This window comes from Tachypleus tridentatus, chromosome 6 (genome assembly GCF_004210375.1).
Source record: "Tachypleus tridentatus isolate NWPU-2018 chromosome 6, ASM421037v1, whole genome shotgun sequence".
NCBI lineage: Eukaryota > Metazoa > Arthropoda > Merostomata > Xiphosura > Limulidae > Tachypleus > Tachypleus tridentatus.
This window is the reverse complement of record NC_134830.1, coordinates 165,120,310-165,146,988: the sequence shown is the minus strand read 5'-3', so window position 1 is coordinate 165,146,988 and position 26,679 is coordinate 165,120,310. Positions and strand designations below refer to the sequence as shown.

The following is a 26,679-nucleotide window of genomic DNA, read 5'->3' as shown; positions in this document are numbered from 1 at the left end:
AAAAATTCTTTTCCATTTTAATTTCCATACTTTATTTACACAACTTCCAGAACTTCCTAAATTGTTTTGCATTTTTTCTGTAAAACATACTTTGTATAATATCTTGTTCTTCATGCTCTAGTGTTAACAGTCTGCAATAGTAATTGGAAATGCACATTTGTTTGAAATACAAATTATAACTATAATTGGTCATGACCATATACTGATTCTAAAACATCTTAAAGTAGACAAAATTTGATTTTAATTGTGAAATGACAAGTTTGTAATTGTTATTCAAATTGCAAGTTGGGCATAAATTTTGTTATCAACCATGATCTGTTTATCATTTCTGTCATTTTTACAATGCTAGAAATTTGACAGTCATTGCTAAACACACAAATATTTTCACCTAGTCAACTAAAACCAACAAAGGCATCTTCTTCATCAAAAGTGACTAAACTATCATTTCTTTGTCCTCTAGTCTTTAATAACAGATATTAACTTGTATGTTAATGTTTGTTACTGTTAACACTGCTAACAGCTATGTTAATACACATTTGTTCTTTTAGCCATTTTTTGTCATTTGTTAATGTTTGTTACTGTTAACACTGCTAACAGCTATGTTAATACACATTTGTTCTTTTAGCCATTTTTTGTCATTTGTTCCTATCTAATAACATTCACTTTAAAACTGTGTAGAGGGCCGTTATGTAATACCTTGTAAATATCTTTCACCTAAAATATTTATAATAAAGATTCTCAAAAGTACATGGTGATTATGCATATACATTTTATAGAAAAATTGACATATATATAATGTGTTTTTGTTTTTTTTGTAAATGCCCTTTTTAAATTATCTGAATCATTTGCAGGAGAAAGAAATTATAGGACTCTGTTTATTGGACAGTTACCAGCCAGTACAACAGTAGATGAAGTTAAGGCCCTTTCCCCAGACATCACAAATTGTAGAATTCCTATGAGAAGCAGCAGAAAGGGCACTGTGTATGTATTTAAGCTTGAAAAGGATTTTTAGTGAACACTTTCATCTTGTGTATTTACTTAGTTTCTGCTACTCTGTCAATGTTTATGAACTAACCTTGGTTCCATTATTAAATAATTGTAGGGCTTTTAAAAAATTTTATATTGAAATCCATTAATTTATTTAAAATATTCATTTTATTGAACTGACATAGTCACCATTTATGTTACTGTATTTTATGTAAAATGGTTTTCATATTAATGTCATTTTAGGTTATCAGTCTAATTTCTTAGTACTTCTATCATGTAGTCTCAACTTGTATTATCCTTTATATAGCTTTTGAGAAGTTTTGTTTCAAGACGTGGTCTTTTATTTTTGTGCATGATTTTAGGTATGCATTTGCAGAATTCAGCAGTGAGAAAAAAGCAGAAGAAAATTATGAGAAACTGCAGAAGAAGACTGTTAGTGGGAAGCAAATTGTAATTGATTATACTGGTGAGAAAAGTTCAAACTACAAAAAAATCACCTGTGGCTAAAAGACCATGGACAAGAAGGTTTTGTTCATTGGTGGAGTAGCCTCTGATATCACAGTTGAAGATCTAGCTAAGGTGTTTCCAAATTCTGCTCAGGTCGATTTTTCCAATCCTCCTGGGTCCTACCCTGGCAGGTAAATATTATTGTAGGTGCAACACTAGATGTTAATTAGCAACTATTTGTAGGTACTTAATATAAAACTAATTAAAAGTACTTTGGTAAAGTTATGCACTGCAAGTCAGCCCTGAATTAGCACTGTTACTTCTTTGGAGTTTAAGAATGCATCCTAAGCACTTTAACTTAATGCACCTGTGCAAGTCAGCAGAAATTTGAAGACAAAATACTGGACACATGTTACCCACTTGCAAAGATAAAAATAATTTGAGAAATGAACTTCTAATATACTTAGTTTTCTTAAATTTTCTCTCAAAAATCTTCCCATGCAATGCACAAGTTTCCTAAATTGTAGTTGTATGTTCTACAGATAAAACCGTTATCATAAAGTGCTTTATTCAGCTGTGAAAAAATACTAACAGATGAGTACTTGATTTCTGACAAATATTTTATTGCTGCTTGCTACATTTTCTGATGTTATTGGTGTGAAATCTTGTGATTGATGGAAATGACTACCAAACACAATTACTTTGCTTAAAACTTTATACCATAACAAACCAAACAACATACAATTTGTACACAACTGTCTGCCATTAATTTTCAATGGATTTCAACTATGACATTAACCCTTTTCAATGGGCATGATATAACAAAGTTTGCATACACATTTGCACATGTTAAGAATTTGTACTATAGCTTTCGATGCAGTATGTCCATTTTCACAAAATTTGGTAACCTGTAATGGTTAAACGATTTTTTTTTTAAATATGAAGTCTTTCATCATTAGTCTGAGTGCAAAGTTATGTTATGGTTACAAAACCAGTTCATCCCAAGAACCTCAACTATTTTTTATGTCATTTCTATTAAAACTTCCTAAATACATTCCTGACTGTGGGGTCTGTTAATTGGCTAACCTGATAACCATCATTTAAAAAAATGCTTGGTCTAAATAGCTTAAGTCTTGTAGCTATATATCTAATGTTGTCTATCTTGTGACTTTTCAATCATGCCTAGGTAACATCACATAACTTTCTTTTGACATGATGCATGTGCACTCGTTACATGACCAGTAATATAAAACTGATATTTAGTCTTTCCTGTCTTGCTTTAGTGGATTAGTATTTTGTAATATAGTGTTGCACTTCAGTTGTGTATTATACATGTATATAGATTATTATAACTTAAAATAATTATATTTTTTTGAAATATCAAAGTATAGCAAACAATTCTCTTGTAGCTATGACATTTTTCGTGTGCAATTATTTTTTAAGGTTTATATATAGTTGAATAACCAAACAAAATCATAACTAACTACTGATTCCATAGAATTTCACTATAACTTGTTGATCTTGGTAAATAATCGTTGTCTAAAAACATGAAACTTAAAGCAGACTAAAGACACAACCTACCTCTTAGAAATCTTAATTTTAAAGAACATGGCAGCTTTTTCACAGAGCAAAATGGCTGAGAAAACCAGTAAGGGGACATTCTAAGCTGTCAATTAGTTACTTGCATAATATTTAGGAAAATGTTTGTAAGGGACCATTTTGAAAAATGAAAGATGAATGGAGTTATTGTGTTTCAGTACAATAAGCCATATCTCAAAGAGGTTTCTGTTTTATATTCTGGCCTCTCTATTAGTAATTTCAGTTCTCAGTTTGTACAAAGCATGTGTGTGTGTATAATATGACTTAGTATTTTAACATCATAAGCGTCTAACTTTGAGCAGTGCTGCATTCAATATGTATTTACTTTTGAGAAATTAACTGATGTTAGTTTGAATTATGATACACAATTTGATTCCAAACTTGACTAATTCATAAAATATTTTAGTTCAGTAAATATTCGAATGCAATTCAGCAAATTTCAATAATGATTATGGCATCAGTCAAATCAGTTGATCTGATATAAAGTTAAATATCCCACAAATCAATATAAAATAGTCTGACAGTTTTTGTATTCCTTGAGTGATGTACATTTTAAAGAAAGAAAACAAGTAGTTTCAGTTTAAAAATCTTCAAGGAGTTTATCTCCTGTTTGAAATTAATATTTAAGGTATCAAAGTTTAGTAGTTGATACACAAGCAGGTTATTTTATTGGTTTATTTATAAACATGACAATTGGACCAAAGAAATACATTCATTACTTTTTAGTAATGATACCTTAAAAAACAGAAGCAAACTTTGTTTATTAGGAAAATTGTTTATTTTATCCTATTGCATATTGTTCTACCTTACCTGAGGATAAATAAGAAATGTGATGTATGTCATGCTTTTCAGTGAGCACAAACGTGTCCTTCTTTAACACTAAAAGAAAAAATCACATGAGGAAACATGCAGTGTAAGTTGTAGTTTTCATAAACAACGAAGTGCTTTTTCTATTATTAACTGAGCAGTAACATCAAATTGGCTACAAGAGGACTGCTAATGATAGGTGGAAATTGGTTTACGTCGATCAAGATTTCTTGAAAATAATGTTTATATTTCTGAATTAGGAATGTATATGTGAAATTTGATACTGAAGAAGCAGCAAAAGAAGCATTTTTAAAAGCTGAGAACTTAAAGGTTAAAGGCAATTCTTTGACGGTACTATTTGCACATGCCAAGATGAAACCAAAGAATGTGAATCCACGTAGGAAGGACTGTAAGTATTATTTCATATGAAATTTGATCTTAAGCAGTATGTAGTTTAAAGTTGTAAGATTACAAAGTAATTTTGCTATAGACTTTTAGAGGTAAAGACTGACTGATTAAAATCGTTTTCTGTCATTCAAGCATCCGGTTTTTCAGTAATCTGTTAGTAAATATCCTTATGAGCTTTTCCAGTGAAAGGTAATGTTTTGTGCATAAAGATATAGTTACTAAGCATATTAATTTTGTTTCTCAGTGAATGCATAAACTAAGTTTTTTTTATATACTAATTTCACAATAAAATGTCATTTTTATTTTGCCTCTAGTATGTTTAACTGTTTTGTAACACTGATATTGCAACCTCATTTTATTAATGTGTAATTTTTCATACTTGCATTCTAGGTACAGTTACCCTGCCTTTGTGTTTTTCTTTGCTTGAAACAAAATGCCTTCTCTAACAAATGTTGGATTTTGTGAAACTGCGCCTAAGTGTTGCTAGTCAGTGGTATGCGTCATTTTAAAATAGTAAACAAGGATAAGACTTAAGATCCTTAATCCTTGCTGGAAAGACTCAGCTCTTGCATATACTCGCAGGGAAAAGTACTGTTTTCAGAAGAAATTACATTTGTATTTTAATTTTAAAAGCCCTGAGTGGTACATTTTATTGGTGTAGGCTGTAAAATAAAATTAGAGTACAAAACAATCGTTTGGGGAAAAAATACTTTGATATTTTGGGCTTAACTTAGGCCTCAGGTGAGTGTCCAAGTATGGCACTGTTAGTCAACCTCATGATGCATGTTTTCTTGGATAATAATATCTATTTAATCCTTTTGTGATGATAATATACACGAGTTCATATACACCTTTCCGTATGTTAAGTAATTTATACTATAAATATTGATGCAGTATGGGTATTCTGTACAGATCTGATTTTTCAATGAAACACTTGTGTGAAATTGAAACTGTTTTGTTACTAGTCCAAGTGCAAAATGATTAAACTATTCCTTGTCCCAAAAATTTCATTATTTTTGTAACCTTTAAAACCTAAATAAAGTAAACATTTGAGTATATTGTTTAAAGGATTTTGGAGACTTCTAGTGTTAGTCCTCATTGCCATATGTCTGTGCCATACCTGACAGTCTAACCTGTGGTTTGTTTACAAAAAGACTGAAATAAAGACATACTCTGATTTTCAAGGTCCATCTTGTTGACAAGGATAATTTCCTGGACCCCATTTCAACAATGATTGCATGAAAGTCCATAATACCTGCAACTAGCAACCTTATGCTATTTGTATAGAACAGTGATGGTATCCATTTCATTCTCTAGGTGCTTGAAGTTTTTGTCAGTATGATAGGTAACCTTATCTGTGAACTTTACCTTGTTGCAGAGTTTGTCTTGCCCATGGCATGGTAACCAACAATTATGTTGAATCCCTTTTGAGAAAATTTCACAACATGCTGTGTACTAGGTTTGAAATGTTTCACCCATAGCATGAGACTTGTTGCACTTTATCGAGGTACGCATAAGCTCCAGCTAATATTATTTTGTAGTGCCATTTTTCCCTGGGTAATTGCCATTCATTGTTGTTTTTTTGCTTTTTTACTGTTCTTTTTCTTGCTGTAATGGAAGCAACTTACTTGTATGTGATTTGTGTTGATTTTCAAGATATACCTGATCTTGTTACAACTATTGCCTGAGACACGTCTTTTGTCACTGATCTTTGTCTTCATTGATTGTCACAAGGTCCACATTTTGTGGTTTCCCAACATTATTAAATACAAAGGATATAAAAGTTTACATACTTTACTAAACCTCAGTCAGTTTTTTGATGGCATAACACCAAACAGTGTTAAAATGTCATGCTGATGCATGTCATTTCAACTTTATATGAGCTTGTGGTGGTTGTCTGATGGGAACTTGCCGATTGGCTTGCTCAATACTCAATATTCATCTTAACTCGACTGTACAAACTATTAAGATATTAGTGAAAGAGTGAAAGTTCTGTCCAAACTAAGACTGGGATTATCTTATATTTGCAGCTGTTTTGAAATTAACAGAAAAATTTCATTTTCAACAGAAATAAAGGTAAGCTTAGATTTGTGTGCACCATTAGCTAATATTTCTTTCACTTTCCAGTTGGAAAAAGATCAGGTCCGAGGAAGCCGAAATTCCAAACCAAGAAACAAGAAGAGAGCGACAATGACAGTGATGATGAATAAATAAAAAGCCATTGATTCATTTTTATTGTTGGAGCATTTTATGTATTGTTTGACTTCTTTTAAATCCACAATTATTGTATGAAAGGGGGTTCATCATTAAATAGTTTCTTTTATAATAATGAAACTTTCTGTAGAAGTGCTATGAGTTTGAATCTTAGATGTAAAAATTGGATGTGTTAAAAATTCGTTAATTCATTTTTTCACTTGTATAACGTGCTTGTTTTAGTTGTTAGTGGTTGTCCTTGGGATTTTATTAAACCACATCATTAAAGGTGATTTCAGTTAGCTTTTCTGACTGTTTTAGAATGACTTTTGGACAATTTAACCTTCATGCCCAGATTCTAGTAAATTATTGTGCCCCTTTTGGAAAGCATTTGACAAGTACACTTAGCATTTTCTAGATCAACTTTATTTTGCAACTTTGAAAAAGACTACAGCAAAAAAAAAAAATTATTTGAAAAGGCTACAAACTAATGCCCTAGGATACTTTATAAAGTGTTTTGTCATAAGCAAGAGTACTAGTAGGAAGCTGCCTTGTTCTAGTTGAACTTGACAACGGTGCGAATCCTAAAAATATGATTAGGTATTATTTAATAACATTCTTAACTGTTTCCATTTATAAAATATCAGTCTTTATGTTTTACAAAGTAAACTTAATATTTGAGACTACTAGAGAGTACCTCTTTCCTGTCGAGTTTTGGTTATTGTTTTAACGTTTATGACAACACTTTAAATAAAGTAACTTTTAGTAAACAAGTAACTCAGCTTTAGTAGTCAGTCAATCAGGGTACCATCTAGTAACTCAATATTTTCTGTATCAAATCAGAATTCCAGTCTTTCATTAATGTCTTGATTGACATAAGCCTATAAATTTGTATACATTAAAAGTACAGCTTTTCATATTTTTTTTTATTCAAAACAAACAAACAATAGGTATGGGAGTCTGAAAATTTTAAGCTTAAAAGAGGTTCTTTGTTTACTAAAGTTTGATAATTACTTATCCATACATACTTCTGATCAAAGTAGGCTACATTCATCGTAATTAAACAAAATCAACCTGATTATGAATAAAGCTAATTACTGTTCTTACGTTTCTAAAGCATCTGAAACCATTGTTTGATATTAATGGTGGCTAGTAATCGTGTTAAAGTTTCTTGTGGGTCTAAAGGTCCATTATCATTTATGGAGATTATAAGCATCTAATATATTTCGTTTTACTTATTTTCACACAATCTTATTAATCCCTAATGGATTTTACCTTCAATTCTGTGGTATTACAACTTGCATAACTATAAGTAAAAAATATCATTCCTCCCAAACACCTATTATCTACACCAGTAAATAAATAAATATACTTAGCTTTATTTAGTTATTTTAATTTTTCCGTAGGGTTAAAGAAAGCCTGTTCGGTCATAATTATGAAAACCAATGCTTATAAAGCCACCTTTATAAAGGTATCGTGGAGACACAATTGGTATTACTTTTTATTTTTACTTTCCCCCTGGTGGACACAAGATTCCCAATTTGTTTCTTTGCATTAAAACGAAACATTGTCATGACCACTTTTACTATAATTTGTGCCTAATGTCAGAATTGGCCATTTTATATCGAAGTATGGGCTTTAAAAGGATGTCTTGCAGTTGTAGCATATCCAGTGAACTCACTACGGTTGCTCTTCCCTTTAATCTTGGCCAGGCGGATAAGGCACTCGACTCGTAATCCTTGGGTCTCGGGTTCGAATCCCCATCACACCAAATATGTTCGCCCCTTCAGCCGTGTGGCGTTATAATGTCACGGTCAATCCCACTATTCGTTGGTAATAGTGGGTGGTGATGACTAGTGACATTCACTTTAGTCTTACACTGCTAAATTATCGATGGCTAGCACAGATGTAGCCCTCGTGTAACTTCCAAACCAAACCCTTCCATCTTAGGATGGTGATTTAACGATAATGTTGAATTTGACCTGGTGTAAAGAACTCGTTTTCAAGGACTTGGATTGAGCAAGAAATTATATAAATTGTTAGTTTTACAATACATTTTTTTAAAAAAAAGTTACTGTATGTAAGGTTAAAATATGCTGACAAAGAATGCAAACAATTTGATCTCGCCCTGTAGTCTTAATTTTGTATATTACCAACAAGTACTTCAAAATATCTGGTCGGGTGATAAGGGCGCTTGACTAGCAATCTGAGGGTCGCGGGTTTGTCCTTTCAGCCGTAAGAGTGTTATGTTAGTCAATCCCACTCTTCATTGGTGTAAAAAAATAAAAAGCTCTCAAGTAGGCGTTAATGGTGACTAGTTTTCTACATTATGGTTAATTGATGCTAATGTCCATCAAATAGTTTTTGTAAAAAGTTATTCGCACCAGATGATAAGACTTAAATTTATATTGGTTTTACCCACTTTTTAGTGTTAGCATTGGAAGTGGACACTTGGTTCCGTTAACTTAATTTCGTGAAAAGATTACTTTGATTTCAAAATTGAGTAAGTTTACACAATTGCAGGGATGCCAACCATTATCATTTGAGCGTAATTATTGCAATTTTGGTGTATACATTACGACTATACGCTCATACAAATATTACGACTTGTTGCAACTCCCAAATTATTATATAGACCTGTACAATAAAGTGATAAATTGTCCCCCAGGGCTTGAAAGGGGTCAAAATAAAATATCTCGTGAGATACAAATAAATTTTGACAATAAATAAAAGACAGTCCAAATGGCTACTTGCGATAATAATGGTTGTGCTTGAAATAATGAAAAATATCTCCAACGTCTAGCAATATTTTGAGTGCGGTGCTTCTCCGTATTGGATACCTAAGGAAATCCATAGTTACGTCATCAGTGCTTGTCAGCCAATCAGCGCTCGCGTAGGTGGGTATTTCTCGTTTTCTAATGCGATCGTTCACAAGATGGAAAAAAAAATCCTCGTTCACCAGATTGTCTTGTTTCTAGCAAATCTAAAAGGACTAATAAAACTGAATCAAAAATTCAGGAAAGAGTATAGTGCAAAATATCTGATCAAAAGTCAGTGACAGTCGTGTGTTTTGTATAGTTTGTCATATCGATTTTTCTGTGGCTCATGGCAGGATAAACGAGTGTTCCAGACATACAAAATCTCACCAACAAAAGGCTGAGGTGAAGACAAAAACGATTCAGATAACGACATTTATGAGTAAAAATTCAGAATATGAAACCATAAATGCAGAAGTGATGTTCAGGCAATTTGTCATTGCTCATAATTTACCCCTAGCTGTAGCCGATCATGTAGGACATCTTTTTCAGAAAAATGTTTTAAGACTCCGATATAGCGAAAAAATATGGCTGTGCTAGAACCACAGTCATTGTAAAAATGTTGGGTTGTGAAGATGACAAAATGATTTCAAGCATACTGAACGGGCTCTGTCTAAAATCATTTGAAATAGTTGGCATCTCTGCAACTATGATAAATTGAGATATATAAATTACCCTGATATGTGATCTTATTGCCATATAAAATATAACTAATAGATAGTCAATTTTGATATTAGTGTAGAAGTCTAAGTTCTGGTGAGATAATAAATTGATTAGTTTGGACTATGCTTTTATACTGTTTAGAAGTTTTGAGAAACTTGTAAACAAATAGATAAAATTACAATGTACTATTTTTTCTTTTATACAGATCGACCCCATTTTTTAAACGTTTGTAAAAGTGATAGGACTAAGGACAGTAAACAAGTAAAACCCTAGACTAAGATATTGTGACAGCTGGTAAACTTGAACTATGATAATCCCGTACTTTAAACCAAATTTAAAAAATGTCCAGCCAGGTCGTGTGCTAGTACAGAGTCGAGTCTCGCTGAGTAGGTATTTGGGTATTGATGTTAAATACCCAGGAGGGTCAGGTACATTAGACCTCTTCCTCCCTCCCGAACGTTGATTGCGTCTGTCTTTCAGGGATTTGTTTTATAATAGCTTTGGGCCATAGTAAAAGTATAACACCATACTCAGGCACATTTCAGGGCACAGTCCATGCATGGACGCACAAGAAAAGTTTTTTTTTCCTTTAATTATTTCTTCCTTTTTTTATTTTAATACATTTTATGTAATTTTTTTATTTTTTTGTATTTTTCATATATATACATATTTTTTTTATTTTCATTTAATATATATATATATTTTTTTGTATTTTTCTCCTTTTCCTTTTGTTGTTTTTCTCCATGGAGAAAATGCTACTACTACTAGTAGTAACCATAAAATAAAGAATAAAAATAATAATAATGAGAAAATTTAGGATCATTAAAAGAAAAACGAGGATTAAGTGTCTAGTGCAATGTGGCCAGCTTGTGCAATATTCCTTAAATAAATGTTAAAAGTGGAGAGGTATTTAGGACTATTTACATCACGTACATGGTATCTGTCGAGATCCCACATAAAGTTATTCTTATTGAAATATTTTAGTGCATTATGCAAGAGTCTTTCAGATTTTGTGTATATGTTTGCATACTTGTGCATGAATGTGGATGAAGTGCTAGTACAGTTGAAAGGTGGTTGGTTTGTTTTGAATTTCGCGCAAAGCTACACGAAATGTATCTGCGCTAGCTGTCCCTAATTTAGCAGTGTTAGACCAGAGGGAAGGCAGCTAGTCATCATCCACCGCCAACTCTTGGGTTACTTTTTTACCAACAGGTAGTGGGATTGTCTCTCACCTTATAACGGTTGAAAAGGCGACCATGTTTGTGACGGGGATTCGAACCCGCGAGTCGAGCGCTCTAACCCCTTGACCATGTCGGGCTAGAAAGTGGCTTGAGTTATTGGCACGTTCTTACCGCAGTCCAATCTATTACAACATTATCATCTTTGACTATCAGGATAGAAATAACACGGTTAGCAATAGTGGTCATAATGTTATTTGCTTCTCTAAGCGAACCAAACGAATTATCTCCTTCCACAATTCCATTAAATTATCTTAAAACTTACTCTGGAGAAATCGGACAACTAGGATCAAGTTCATTGGCCACAAACACAACTGAATTCGTGCTTTCTCTTTGTGATCCGAAGCAAGTTGATTTTGTAATATCCTTAATTTGTTACAGTTAGTGGTTTATTGAATGAAAACCGAAGAATTAAAAGCATAATGCGACGTTTAATGTACTCCGCTAGTTTCTGCAATTTCTTCTGGCGGTTTGTTACCAACATTTGATAGAAATAGTTTCTTTGTTGATTTACTGATAAGTGTTGTTAACAGTCGTTCAAAAGATTGATTAGGTATCTAATGTTATTATTACTCCCCTTTCAAAGTTGGATATATTCGTTTTTACCGATTGTCTTGCACATTAGTCATCATATGACAGTACCATTTACAGGACAACTGCTTGACACATCATATGATTAGTAATAATTATATATTGTTAGTGTGTGTTGTATTTCGCTCAAAGCTACAGGGAACATCTGTGTAGACGTTTTAGTATTTGAAGTTATACACTAGTGTGAAGGTGGCTACTAGTCATCAACCCGATCATTGGGCTACTCTTGTCAGACCGAATAATGTAGAGATTTGTTGTGTTTTGTTTTGTTTATTTCGGGAATGGAACACGGCTCTGTACTTAAGCTGCCCGCCAGTAATTATGATTTTAATATGTGGATGAATGACCCTATATTTTGATAAGTTTTAAAAGAACAAAACTTGTTTTTTGGAATTATTTTCATAAGAAAAGAATCCATTGGCTTGTTTGTTTATTGCTGGAAGTTAATATTGTGAAGTAACTTTTATCATTACAGTATACTTACGATTTCCCATCAATCATCAAATCGAAAGCTTTGTTGATTTCTTCAAAGGCAATGGTGTGTGTTATTAATTCCGCTACGGGGATACTTCCTTCCATGTAGCGATCTACGAGTTTGGGGATCCCCCACATTACTTTTGTATCCTGGAAGTTGGAAAGTACGTTATTTTGTAATTAAAATTACCCACACTGTTGAAAACATACAATACAGTATAGAAGAACGTAATTCAATTTTAACACCTGCTTCAGAGGTCTGTAGTTAGACTTTCAAACACGACTGTACAGTATAATCTGATTACCTCCAAAGAAACTTCCCGTCAAGGTTCTGCCTAGCAACAGCTTGTAAGGCGGGAAAGCCAATTGTTCTTCAGCTCTTGTAACTCCAACAATCATCGCAACTCCCCACACTGGGTGGCTCGCTTCAAAGGCTGATCTCTACGAGTTAAGAAAAACAAAATATATTTTAAAAATGGTTCTGGATTTGTTCTTTATTTTAATTGTAATGCATTAGACATATCTGAGTAATTTACCAGTCTAAGGCGTTTTTGATATTTTCATTGCACAATAATCAATTGTAGGCTGCTTTTAGATACAAATGATGTTCATAATTGTATTTTCCATAGCTTTTTTAAAACTATCCCCAATACATGTTATTTCTAGAATATAATTATATATATATATAGAACCATTCAGTACACTTAATCAACTTAGCCAAATAAGATATAAAAATATATCAAACACGTGAATTTCTTGTACCATCGTTTTCACGTTTCCAATACATTCAAATGTAAAATCAACACCACCTCCAGTCATTTCATGTAAAACCTCTTCAATTGGTCGGTCAAAATCTGTTGGATTCAAACATTCTGTGCATCCGAATTGTTTAGCTGTAAGAAAGGGACCGTTTAATAATTAGAAAGAAAAAAAATATATATATGTATGTATGTATTGTTCCAGTAAAAATAAGCAAAGATAAATAATTATTGTACAAACAACAGACATAAATAAACTGAGCCTCCCTCTCGACAAAGTTCACTGTTTTTCACAATACTAAACTTAAATACATGAAATTATCAAAACAAATGATAATTATCTCGGTTTCAGTTTATTTATGTGGGAACTGTGTGATTTTATTAAAATCTTAATCCAGTTTTTTTTTTTTTAAATAAAACAAGCTGATGACAACTATTAAACTAAATTGTTAATAAATCGAAATGAAAATAATCCTATTGGAGATTTCATTTTCTTAGCTTCATCACTTTTAAGGAGGCCTGGCATGACCACGTGGTTGAGGCACTCGACTCGTAATCTGAGGGTCGTGGGTTCGAATCCCAGTCACACCAAACATGCCCTTTCAGCCGTGGGGGCGTTATATGTGACGATCAATCCCACTATTCGATGCTAAAAGAATAGCCCAAGATTTGGCGGTGGGTGGTGATGACTAGCTGCCTTCCCTCTAGTATTACACTGCTAAATTAGGGAAGGCTAGCGCAGATAGCCCTCGTGTAGCGTTGCGCAAAATTCAAAAACAAACAAACTTAAGTTTTTAGATCATATGAAATGTTTGATTTTAATGGGATTTTTTATTTCAATATATTTTATTGATATACAGTTAATAAGCACTACTATGTTACTGTTGTAAATCTTAGAACAGTAACCGTTTCAAACTTAAAGCCGGTGAACTATTGAAACTCGGGAGAACTAAAAAATACAATCAAAATTAAATTGACTACATATGTTTTTTTTTATTTTCAATACATCACATTCTTTCGGCGTTTAAACTAGTATTTTAAATTATTATACTGCATTTATGAATGTAATTTCATAGTGTCTTTTATCTATAATTCAGTATACTGGCTCACCATTGCCTCAATAAAACCAAGACTTAAATATTCGTGGCACAGTTAGCCTATTGTATAGCTTTGCATTTAACAACAATAGAAAACAGCATTGAACGACAAGCTTCTTAAACAGGGACTTATGGAAGATAAATTTTGAAATTATTTTAAGCTCAGTGGTCAAATAAGAGGATAACTTGATTGTTATGTCTCAAATCTAAATATTACACAGTGTTGTCTGACAAAAAATTCTAGATAACATGGTGACAAAAACTGCCAAAAAGAAAAAAAGCTAACAAAAATAATGTTATATTCTGTTTCTGCTAAAGTTAACGACTGCTTTGTGATAAATTTTAACTAGGGGCAGTTTCTAGAATTTAATGTGTATTCTTGGTTCGGTCTCACTTCATATTAAAAATCAAATAAAATATATTTTTAGAACTGTTGCGTCACAGGTGTGAGTAGATAGGATATTATGAAAAATCAACCACGTCCACGAAATTTATATTCCTACCTTTCTCAAACTTGTCAGGGTTCATGTCAATACCAATGATGCGGCTGGCTCCACTGTCTTTACATCCTACTACAACAGACAGTCCTACTCCCCCCAGGCCCCAAACAGCAGTGGTTGACCCGGGTTTTACCTTCGCAGCGTTGGCTGCAGCACCGTAGCCCGTGGTAAAACCACAACCAATAAGGCATATGTCTGTCATTGCAGCGTTAGGGTTCACCTACCATGTAACATTACATCCTTTATAGCCTTACATAGTATGAGAACAAAATAATTAAACCACTCATACACAAATCCTACGTAAGAACTACAGGAAATTTCGTATTAATAATGCTTCCTGACATCACTTACCCTACAACACCTAAATGAAATAATCCACAACAATTATGGTATGAACACCTTTTTTAAACTGACGAAACATTATAATTAAACAAATTTATTATGAGATGTGTTATTAGACCCATTACATATTGAACACAACATTCTTTATTCAGATGGACTCAATAACTTCGTGTCTTTTGTTTCGTTTATAAGGAAAAATGTATAATTGCATTGCAACTAAACCTTGCACGTTATTGCTAATGAGGCCCTTCCCTCAATATAGAGCTAATAATGTTGGCAGGGATGCGATACACATATGAACATTATTTGTATAGAATGTAGTGTTAAAAAACCAATAGCCCTGATACAAATATATTATAAAAGTATAATTAAAAACATGTACAGTTAATGTTCACCATATCTGCGACATAAATGTTGTTAAGGAGAACATTCTAGCAGAAACACTTTCATCGTTAATAGGCAAGAAAATTATTCCCACAAAACTAAAGTTAATAAATAAATATATAAGACAAAGTTGAGGTTGAGTTTATTAAGGCTGGAAAAGGAAGGTTAGGATATATTTTCTCATTACCTAGAGCGTAACAAAATTAGCCCTAATTGGTTTGAGTTTGAATTATATTTAAATCATCAATAAATGGCCCAGAACCAAACCAGTATGGGAAGCGATTAGGCTTAACTTCTTGTTTACGATAACGTTGTACTTGGTTCGCCCCCCTGTTTCTTTTCCAATTAGCAATACGGCTGACTTTGGTAAGGTTTAACAAACACGAATTGTTTTACATATAGTCTGTCTGACCTTTCTTGCATAGACAATAAATCAACGTAGCTTTTAGACATATATTTCGTCAAGCTTGCTTGGTTTAAATATTCAAAACCTTAAAGATAAGATATAAACCATATTACAGACAGGTGGTGCTAGCAGTCACCTATATACATCCACAGACATATGATGAACTGTCTTCATTCCATCGCACTGTAAGCTTACTAAAATGCACAATTGCGAAATGTTTATATCACTTCTTATTGCAACACTGTGCTTACCTTGACGACGGCAATATCAGGTAAAACTGTATACTCAGAAAAAGTACTGGTACCCAGAAAATGGTGAATCTGTTTTCCGTTACAACTGAACCGCGTGGTGTTATCAGGCATCACTCCTCGTGACTGGGAGTCACTGCAACAAGTAGAATGTGTATATATAAAATCAGTGATGACGAGAGAACCTACTTGTAGAGAAAAATATATATGTAAAAACGGCTGGTTTGGGTTGAGAAAAATTTTTACGTAGAGGAGCGAACAACGTTTCGACCTCCTTCGGTCATCATCAGGTTCACAAAGAAAGAGAGAGGTAATAAATATAATCAAACATCTAAGCATACTCTCTACATTCCTATACTCAGTTACACAACTCCCTTCAAACATGTGGGCAGCTATCGGTCAGTTATCTCTTTTACAAATAAAAATATAAAAAAGAAATTTTGTGATTGTTTAACTTATTCGTTAATTTTGATACACGGACAGAATAGTGTATAACATTCCTGCTTTCCAATAACAGGAAACAGGACCAAGGGTTCGCCATTATCTATATGTACATACACACACATAGTCTACCAATAAGTAAACAGACACTAATTCCAGAAAGGCTGTCCGTTTATCAATCGAACGAGAATGAAAAAAAATTATAACACTATTCTGGAATGCAGTGGAACCTGACTTGAATATGGTTATACACCGTATTTACAAAATCTGAAACCTGAGCAAATAAAAATAAACACCCACTCCTATAGAGGAACCAGGATGGAAGTGTTCCTACAATTATTTTTTTATATATATATGTGTGTGGGGAATCTTTTTACGTGAATCTATCAAGGACAGACCACACATACTTTGTAGAACTCAAAATTAAACGATTAGTCTGACTACGGGAAAAATGACAGTAACCTGACCTTGAGATAACCATTTTGTGACTCTGGCTGAATGAGTAGGCACACCCATCGAACACTACTTCATCTGGTAAATTAACTGTTAAAATAAACAGATGGAATATTTTCTCGAGAACTGTGACGTTTCGAGCTCCAGCTACCAACCATATGGCACCGTCTGTTCAAAACAGAAGCATATCCGTATTTTATCGCGGTTTACAGGCGGTTCAACGAGAGATCTTCGAGTAATAAAAGCCAGACTGACGTGTCCAAGAAATGCAAACGCAGGTGATCCACTCACTGTTTGAGAAATGTTAAAGTCTGGACTCGTCAGAAGAAAAAAGAATACTGTTCGAAAAGACAGGAGGGTGAGAAAGCGCCTTCGATTGCTACTGTTGCCGACATACAGTCTTGCCTGGTGTAAAGATGGCTTCCATCTAACTAGTTTACTATTGTTGAACGTGTTTTACACATGGTGTGTAATTACACGTACACTTATGTTCTAAAATAAGCAGCTGATTAACACTTGTCCTCGTAGCACAAGAAGTATCTTAGACGGGATCTAGGAGTCCAAGTCGTGTAGAAGTTATTATTTCTCGATATTTCCGAATTACCGTGAACAGCGATCATTTCCAGCTCATCTTCCAACAACGAGACCGTCAAAACACGATTAATTAATTAATTCTTAGGATCTTTTCGTTCATCGGGTAGCCGAGTGTATTCTGAAACTTATACTGAATTGCACTTGTATTTATACATCAGAATTACTTGCAAGCGGTTGTATGCCAATTGCTTCCCATAACTATACTTTTTTGTATTAATATAACCGATAAAATAGGAAAATAACACATATTTCTTATATTTTATAGAAGAATGAATTACGTAGAGAATGAATTACCAGGTTTGGTTTGTTTTGAATTTCGCACAAACCTACACGAGGGCTACCTGCGCTAGCCGTCCCTATTTTAGCAGTGTAAGACTAGAGGGAAGGCAGTTAGTCATCATTATCCACCGCCAACTCTTGGGAATAGTGGGATTGACCGTTCATTATAACGCCCCCACGGCTGAAAGGGCGAGCATGTTTGGTGTGACGGGGATTTGAACCCGCGACCCTCGGATTACGAGTCGAGTGCCTTAACCACCTGACCGTACTGGGCCTTACGTGTGATAAATTCTCCTTTTAATACAATTTATACGTAAAAATAAAACATTTTTATTACAGATATACGCATCATAAATGCACAACCGCGCCAGTTAAAATGTAACACTGTATAATTCAACCATTGCTACAGTAGTAAAAAAAGTGTAATTTTATGTTGTTTGTTAGTGCGTATATCTATAATAGTATGTTATATGTTTACACAGTAATCTCGTCAGAAGTGTGCAAAACTGAATAATCACCTTTACGCCTATGGCATAATATATGAAAAAAAACAAGTTTTATGTGCGTAAAATTGATCGCAAGACAGTTTTGCTGCATAGAAAGCACCCATAGCTAGTTAAGTGCCTGAGAAATAGCTAATTTTTATGTTCCATTTTACTCACCCGAGGGTAGAAAAACAAACAATTAAGGAAGAAAAAGTTTGTCTACCTGAGCTGAGGACATATGTTGCTGTCGGGTCGTCGACACGAGGAACACTCCTGACATTCTGACAACCACAATGGAATAACATGGTCACCTGGAAGAGAGATATGATGTGAAATATACTCGCCAGCTGATAAATTCTATGTCATTTTAAATATTTCTGTTGGAAGTGTTTGGGTTCCATTTTGCGCAAGGCTACACGAGGGCTATTCGTCCCTACTTTATCAGTGGAAGACCAAAGGGAAGTCATCACCACCCACTGCCAACTCTTTGGAAAGGGTTATTATGATGAAAAGAAAATAATAAAATTTAAAGTTCTATGTTACGATTATTGCTTTCAAAATGTACATGTTTGGTTTTCTCAAATAAAGTAAGATTTATGCAGTGAAGTGATAAGAAAGATCTAATAATTGGGATAGGCGAAACTGAAAAATATGAAATATTTACAGATAATTCAACCCGGCTGTGGGAGCGTTATTATGTGATGTTCAATCCCACTATTTGTTGGTAAAAGAATAGCCCAAGAGTTGGCGGTGAGTGGTAATGACTAGCTGCCTTCCCTCTAGTCTTATACTGCTAAATTAGGGAGGGTTAGCGCAGATAGCTCTCGTGTAGCTTTGCGCGAAATTCAAAAACAAACAAACAAACATTAAAGCGATTACACTTAACAATTAAGGGACTAACGACATGGCTACCGCTTGACATCAAGAGACAACAGTCAATGCAAAATGCATGCATTTCAGTACAGAGGTCAGTGGATTTGATTTTCGAAAACAGGGACGTGTATAAATAGGTTGTTATTAGTGAAAAGACAACGCTTTAAACCAAAGATGAAAATCAAAAACATTCTTTTAAACACATTGCCACATTGTCAATCCATGTGAGCTCTCTCATGGATAAAATAGAGTTTACTTAGAAAGCTTAAAGTAATTTAATTTTTTGATATTCATTTCGACTGAAACGAACATTATCCTAAAAGACAAGGATGTACATGTGTAAAAGGACTTATTTAAGAAATTAGCATCCGTTCCCCTTAAGCTCTCCTTTACGTAAATAGTTAGGTGGTTAGGGGGCGCTGGCATTCGTAATCTGAGGATGGTGGGTTCGATCCCTGCCACACCAAACATGCTCATTCATTCAACTGTGAGGGGGTTATAAAGTGACTGTCAATCCCACTATTCGTTGGTAAAAGAGTAGCCCAAGAGTTGGCGGTGGGTAGCGATGACTAGCTGCCTTTCCTCTAATCTTACACTGCTAAATTACAGACAGCTAACGCAGATAGCCCTCGAGTAGCTTTGCGCTGAAAGGTTTGTTAATTATGTAAACCATTAAAATATAATTTATGTATCTGTAGTAAATCAATTGAATAATTGTAATTTCCATTTTTTTTATCCGTTTCTATCGCAAGTATTGCTGTAAACCCAATTCGTTTTGAATCTTTTACAACATTTGTGAATATAAAAGTAACGGGTTGAACTCACCCGGCTTCACTTTTGTCACCTCGTTTCCGACACTTTCCACTATTCCAGCACCTTCGTGGCCAAGGATACAGGGGGAAGTTGGCTTTGGCAGTAGGGACACCTGGATCAACTCCATTTTTCATGTGGAGATCTGTGTGGCAGACTCCTGTAGCCTCGATCTACACAGATGGAATGTTCAAGAATGAAATTTTAACTCATTAGAAGTCTTTGTTATAAATTGACACTGGACATGGTAGCCTTCTCCTTACGAATATTCTCCCGCTGTTAGAGTGGTAAGTCTAATGATTTACAACGCTAAAATCAGAGGTTCCATTTCCCTCGGTCGACTCAGCAGATAGCCCAATGTGGCTTTGCTATAAGAAAAACACACACCTTACGAATAATAATTATTCTGGAATATTAACTTAACCACTATGATAGTTTAAAAACTAAATTACTGTATTGAAGTAAAATATATTACCAAACTACATCATAACCTTCTAATTTAGCTCGATAAAACTTATGCTGAAGGGGGCCTACAATCCCCACAACTACTTGATAACCATCCCCACAACCATCTTATTTGGATTTCAATGAATCTTCCGTTGCTTAAACATTTTTCATTTGCAATTTGATGTATAATTGGAGCGACACAAAGTAACACCATTACCTCTTGGTATATTTCTTGCAGTTCCCCCGCCTCCTTCCCGTAATAGCGTGTCTTTCGTTGTTTTCTACATTTTGTGGAATTCCATTTTTGTTTTCCTACCACGAACCAGGCGCCTATGATTTTAGAGAACCTAATTTTTTTTCAAATCACTTCAGATTGTTTCTTTATTGACTAACACCTTTACCAGAACCTCATTAAAAACAAAATAAAAAGCAACTGATTTTCGCACCATTTGTGAAAAAGGTGTAAAAAAAAAATACAGATATCGACATACCATCAATATTAAGTGAATAAGTGTACAGATCTTGTTTCGATAAAGCAACATTAATAGAAGAAAAGATTGTTTATTTTGGCATTTCGCGCAACGCTACTCAAGGGCTATCTGCGCTAGCCGTTCCTAATTTATGTAGTGTAAAACTAGAGGGAAGGCAGGTAGTCATCACCACCCACGCCAACTCTTGGGCTACTCTTTTATCAACGAATAGGAAGATTGACCGTCACATTATAACGCCCCCACAGCTGAAAGGACGATCATGTTTGGTGCGACGGGGACTTGAACCCGCGACCCTCAGATTACGAGTCGAATGTCTCAACCCACGAAGCTCGACGGATGACATCAAGTTTCAGTGTTCTTGACAAGAACCATCTATTGCTAGCGTTCTCTGCTCGACTGTATTAAGGATTGTACATATCTTGTTACTCCTAGGAGATCCAAGTCGTTTCATGAATGTGATTGGAAATTATATTTATAAGAAATATGATGATAAAAAAACTATTATCATCTGCCAACAATGTGCAACAAGCTGCCAGAGAAAGGTTGTACTGTTGTGTTAGTCGATGAGAGAGATTGAAGATTGGAGAACAAACTTTTAAAAGAGCTAGATGGCGCTTTCATCGATTGAGCCAAAAGACCGAGTGGGTAAGTCAACAACACAACACCACATGTACATCATCTAAGTTTGTTACTGTGTACGGTGGAAGTCAGAAACTTGAGATAGCGTCACTAAATCTGCGATTTTTTTCGCAAAACTTTGTGTGGAATTTTAGTTCAACCTTAAAACACTAAAATAGTTTTAGCTCATTCCAGAATGATATTAAGGTCTGCCAAACGGTCCAAATCTTTGGTGCCTAGCCCGTGAAAACACTGTTAAATACAAAGTTATCATACATAAATGTTCTTTTCTTTTGTGATCATAGGCGTAGTGGCTGGGAGCAGTAGCCCCTTGTTTGCAGTACATATGGTCATTCGGGCAAAAACTATACAGTTCCCCCTTCTGAAAATTTTCCTGTACGCCTGTGTTTGTAATGATGACTGTTATCCCCCCTTACAGTTGTTGTAGGTTTATTAAATATGTTTGATATTTATATTATAAACCACGCATATGGAAATTAAGCTACTCACATCAACTAATAAGTAATGCTTACTAGAAAACAACATTAAAAATAACCAAGTCATAACATAATTGTCATGAGACATTAGTATTATGCCTTCTATATTTTAACATTAATTTTGTCTCGTTCCTTGGGTATTTAAAGGCTAGAAGAGTGTGTAACAGTAGTATTTCAACCAATTTTTATTCGTCATATCCGTTTCCGACGACGCGTTTTGCTCAATCTAGACCTCATAAGGGCAGCTGGAATACAAACACGTTAATGGTCAGCACACTATAAAAGTTATTCGTTGCAAAAACAATTGTCATGGTGTGAAAGCCTTTTTCAAGTTGGCTAAGAATGATTATAATTATTTTACTTGTTAAACAAAATATAATAGGCCTAATACGAAAATCATATTTTTTTATTTTTTTTTTACATTTATATCCGAGCATCCCATTTAATAATATTTTCCCCTCACACATTTCCCTATGAAATATTTCCCTTCATTCGTCTGATTTTCCCAAAAATTTCCATTTCCGTGAAAGCACTGTAATTTGGGTTGTCTTCTTAGCTGATTCCACATGTTTATTACATATCACAAATCACCCAGCACTGGAACACTAAATCAGTTAAATAACTTGATGAATATTTATCTCACCTTGACTCGAACTTCTTTACTTTTAGGTGGCGCCACCTCTATGGTTTCTATGGAGAGCGGTTTCCCTGCTTCCCATGCAACAGCAGCTCGACATTTTATTGGCTATAGAATGTCAAAAAAAAAGACATTTATTTTCAAAAAATTGTCCTTTTTTATGTAGTTACACAAAAATGTGAACGATTCTATAGCCTAACGAAAAAAATTAGCTATTACTGCGTAATAATTGAAAGAAGGTTTGTACATTTATTGTTTGTATAAATTTGTCGTTAAACTCTTTATTAACAAGTTTTTAGGATTCTTCTATTTCCCAGATTATAACAAGTTCTAGTATTTTCCACCTTGGGGACTTAATATGAACTATGTTAACACTCATTGAATATAGGAAATATAACAAGTATAGAAGTAAGCGTTGTTAACTGGATGTGAGGACTAAAAGAAAGTTAAGGCACATTTGTTGGTGGCTTTAAACCTAGCAATCTACCCCTTTACCATTGTCCCTCCCTATATCGTTAAAGTATGTTTGCTAACAACAAAAAATTCGAGTTATTGCTAGTGGTGCCCCGAGAGGCCCTAAAGGAATATACGCTAAAAATAGAGGTTCAGTATTCGTGCTGGGCACAGGGAAGATAGTGTACTGTGTCGCTTTAAGCTTAACCAAAAACAAATAAACTGCTAGGACTGAAAATAACTTTAAAAAAAAAGGAGGAATCTTCTCTGTCAAGCTATCACCCCTTCTGTTTCTGTACTTTTGCTTTACTAAGAAGACCGAAATGAAATATAAATATTAAGCTTTTGATGACGTAATCTGAGTTAATTAGGTCGCTACACTTTGAAAATAAAAATAATATTGTTTCTATTAATCTTACAATATAAATTAAAGCCTGAATTTAAAAGTAACAGATTTAAGAGTTAACATATAAAAAGAAAAAAAAAGAGAAAGAAATGATTTTATAGTGTAAACAGTGTTAGAACGCAGTTTCGTATGGGCATCGCGCAGGCCAACCTACGCACAGCAAAAACTTCTTGCCGAGTTGCGCCTTGCGAAACTCGAAGTTGTTTTCAAAGTATGAAAGAATTACGAGGTGACAACTTTCTTACCAAAGGATAGAGTTATTTGTGTCCTTGACATGCGATTTCGAGGTCTTCCGTGATTAAACATACTCTGAACTTGCACAACGAATTTAGTTAGACTAACCATTCGACTAGAAAGCCTAGCATTGCATAATCAGTGAGGAGGGTAACTTAGTTCATAAAGAGAGCAGTTTTCCTTGTTATAAACTTTTGAACATTCATTTCTTTTTAATTATACTAAATAAATGGAAAAACGTCTTTAGACATACTTCACTGTACTAGAAAAATTTTAAATTTTGGATAGAAATTGAAGAAATAACTCAAATTAGAAACTGTATTTTCTAAGCAGATACTCTAATTTATTCTCGGCTACGTAAGTAGTAGGGCCCAGCATGGGCAGGTGGTTTGAGGCGTTTCAGTCGTAATCAGAGGGTCGAGGGTTCGAATCCCCGTCGCACCAAACATGCTCGCTCTTTCAGCTGTGGGGTCGTTATAATGTGACGGTTAATCCTCTATTCATTGGTAAAAGAGTAGTCCAAGTCTTACACTGCTAAATTAGTGACACATAGTCCTCGTGTAGCTTTGTGCGAAACTCAAAAACAAACAAACGTAAGCAGTAAATGATGAAATGAACAAAACTGTTACTTTTGAGTTTCTGTACAATTTTGTGGTTAATAGCTTTATATTTCCTGAAAAGTTTGTTTGTTTGTTTTTAATTTCGCGCAAAGCTACTCGAAGGCTATCTGCGCTAGCCGTTCCTAATTTAATAGTGTAACACTAGAGGAAAGGCAGCTAGTCATCACCACTCAAAGCCAAACTCTTGGGCTACCCTTTTACCAACGAATAGTGGGGTTGATCGTCACATTATAAAATCCCCACGGTTGAAATGGCGAGCATGTTTGGTGCGACCGGGATTCGGACCCGCAACCCTCGGATTATGAGTCGAACTCCTTAACACATATGGCCATGCCGGGCCGTTGCATCTAATGTCGTGATCAGTTTGTAATATCGTACAAAAAACAGGAATAGACGATATGTAAGGAAAACGTTTCGATTTTTCGGTGTCCGCTAATTCTGTGGACAGTTTCCAACGTCGTAGTATAGACAGTAAGAGACGATTTGTCGGATTGTTTGGTTTGTTTTATTTTGAATTTCGCGCAAAGCTATACGAGGGCTATCTTCGCTAGCCACCCTTAATTTAGGACTACTCTTACCAACAAATAGTAGGATTGACCGTAACATTATAATGCCCCCACAGCTGAAAGGGTGAGCATATTTAGTGTAAAGACGATTCGAACCCGCGACCCTCGGATTACGAGTCGAACGCCTTAACACGCTTGGCCATGCCGGGCCCTTCCTGAAAGATTTTGCTGTTTATCAAATTGGAAGAAAGCCCGTCCAAGCCAGGTAGTTAGTGCACTCGACTCGTAATCTGAGGGTTGTGGGTCTGACTCTCCGTTGCACCAAACATGATCGCCGTGTCAGCAGTGGGGGGAGTTATATGTTACGGTTAATCCCACTATTCGTTGGTAAAAGAGTAGCCCAAGAGCTAGCGGTGGGTGGTGATGACTGACTGTCTTCTCTCTATTCTTTCACTGTTAAATTAGGGATGGTTAGAGTAGGAAGCTTTCATGTAGCGTTGAGCGAAATTCAAAAAAACAAACAACTCTGTTGGAAAGTGTTGTATTTTTGTTAGTTTGTTTCCTCGATCAGTAAAAAATCAACGACAATAAGCTTTACATATAAATTTATGACTGTGTAGTTGCAGTTTGTTTTTTTAAAGAAAAACCCTTTTAAACGATGATTTGATACTTAACTTGAGAATTATAAATTTTAAGCGTAAAGTAAACCTTAACAATCATGTGCTTTAATTTTTACAACTCAAAGTATATTATTGAACAATAAGGTGACGTTGCTTTTTGCAAAGTGAAACCTCTCTATACATACTAGTTAACGATTCAAATACAAACTTTTTTTTCCGGTAATGTATTTTTTACATGATTCAGAACAATACGGTTTCTGTATTGTTTCGTAAAAGCAACTTTTTTTTTTAACGCCACTTTAGTAGCGGAGTAACATGTTCGTCCATCAGGTATTCTTTTAACTCATTACTGATTTATAACACTACGCAACACAAATATTGTTCCTGGATAGTATGTGTTATTTATTAATTGCTTACGTTGTAAAAGTACAGAAAATAACCATTATTTCCTTCAAACTTTGCTTTTTTTGACCTGGATAATGAAATTTAGAAATTAATCTATTTGCTATGTGAAAACGGGCAAATTTGCACATTTTCATTTACATAAGGTCTGAATAAAACAACATATGAATCAAGATTTACATGTATTTATACTAAAGTTATACAAAAATGTTTAGAAGTGAGCAGTTTTTCGAGATTTGCGACTGTAATGTAAGTCACTTTCACGTATCAGCCTCCAAATTTTGTCTCCCATCATGTTTTCGTTATACGCTCCCATATCACAAAAGCAAAGTTTGAAGAAAAAAAATAGGTCTTTTCCATTTATTTTAGGCATAAGCAATTGCGAAATAACACTTTCTGCCCAGGAACAAGAAAAAGTAAAAATTGTGTTACATAGAGTTATTCAATACGAATAAGAGAAGAACATATATATCACGGCGGTCATAAACATCTGTTTAATATCTTAGTAAAAGAAGAGTTAAAAACCTGAAACAAGAAATCAAATACTTAGAATAAATCAGTAGATCTGGTTAAGCTTTAATTTCAAATTTCCTAAGAACCTTAATCACAAAGACAACCATACCTTGCCTGTCATTTTCTAACGTTTTTGTTCCACTGTCTCGAAACATGTCGTGTCCGCTGTTTATATACAACTATTCCTTCAAAACGTCACGTGACTCTGAGGTGAAACAAAATACTGCAGTAAGTTTCCTTCCACGAAATCATCTGTTAACGATAAACGCGTATCTCGAACAAACCAATAGTAATCAATATGAAAACCGGTGACATTTTTTAGTTAGTTAGTGAATTAAAATT

General features: G+C 34.4%; 1 protein-coding gene and 1 pseudogene across 2 annotated transcripts; one reads left to right on the top strand and one right to left on the bottom strand.

Moving 5' to 3' along the window:
• Nucleotides 1–832: 832 nt before the first annotated feature.
• On the top strand, nucleotides 833–6,743 carry LOC143254367 (uncharacterized). The gene is made up of 4 exons (XM_076509436.1): nucleotides 833–981; nucleotides 1,350–1,625; nucleotides 4,101–4,249; nucleotides 6,376–6,743. The coding sequence occupies exons 2-4, from the start codon at nucleotides 1,501–1,503 to the stop codon at nucleotides 6,456–6,458; spliced, it is 357 nt and encodes a 118-aa protein (XP_076365551.1). The 5' UTR covers nucleotides 833–981; nucleotides 1,350–1,500; the 3' UTR covers nucleotides 6,459–6,743.
• Nucleotides 6,744–6,851: 108 nt separating this feature from the next.
• Nucleotides 6,852–26,559, bottom strand: LOC143254363 (alcohol dehydrogenase class-3-like; annotated as a pseudogene). The gene is made up of 10 exons (XR_013030156.1): nucleotides 26,447–26,559; nucleotides 22,590–22,691; nucleotides 19,909–20,066; nucleotides 18,434–18,521; nucleotides 15,962–16,094; nucleotides 14,582–14,798; nucleotides 12,986–13,116; nucleotides 12,529–12,664; nucleotides 12,234–12,373; nucleotides 6,852–7,025 (listed from the first exon to the last, which is right to left on the bottom strand). The product of XR_013030156.1 is annotated as an alcohol dehydrogenase class-3-like (transcript).
• Between the last annotated feature and the right edge of the window lie 120 nt (nucleotides 26,560–26,679).

Excerpts from the sequence above, each read along its gene's own strand:
- LOC143254367 (XM_076509436.1), top strand. The coding sequence starts at position 1,501 with ATGGACAAGAAGGTTTTGTTCATTGGTGGAGTAGCCTCTGATATCACA. Across the intron at positions 1,626-4,100 it reads CCTGGGTCCTACCCTGGCAG|GAATGTATATGTGAAATTTG; the intron begins GTAAATATTATT and ends TTTCTGAATTAG. Across the intron at positions 4,250-6,375 it reads GAATCCACGTAGGAAGGACT|TTGGAAAAAGATCAGGTCCG; the intron begins GTAAGTATTATT and ends TTCACTTTCCAG.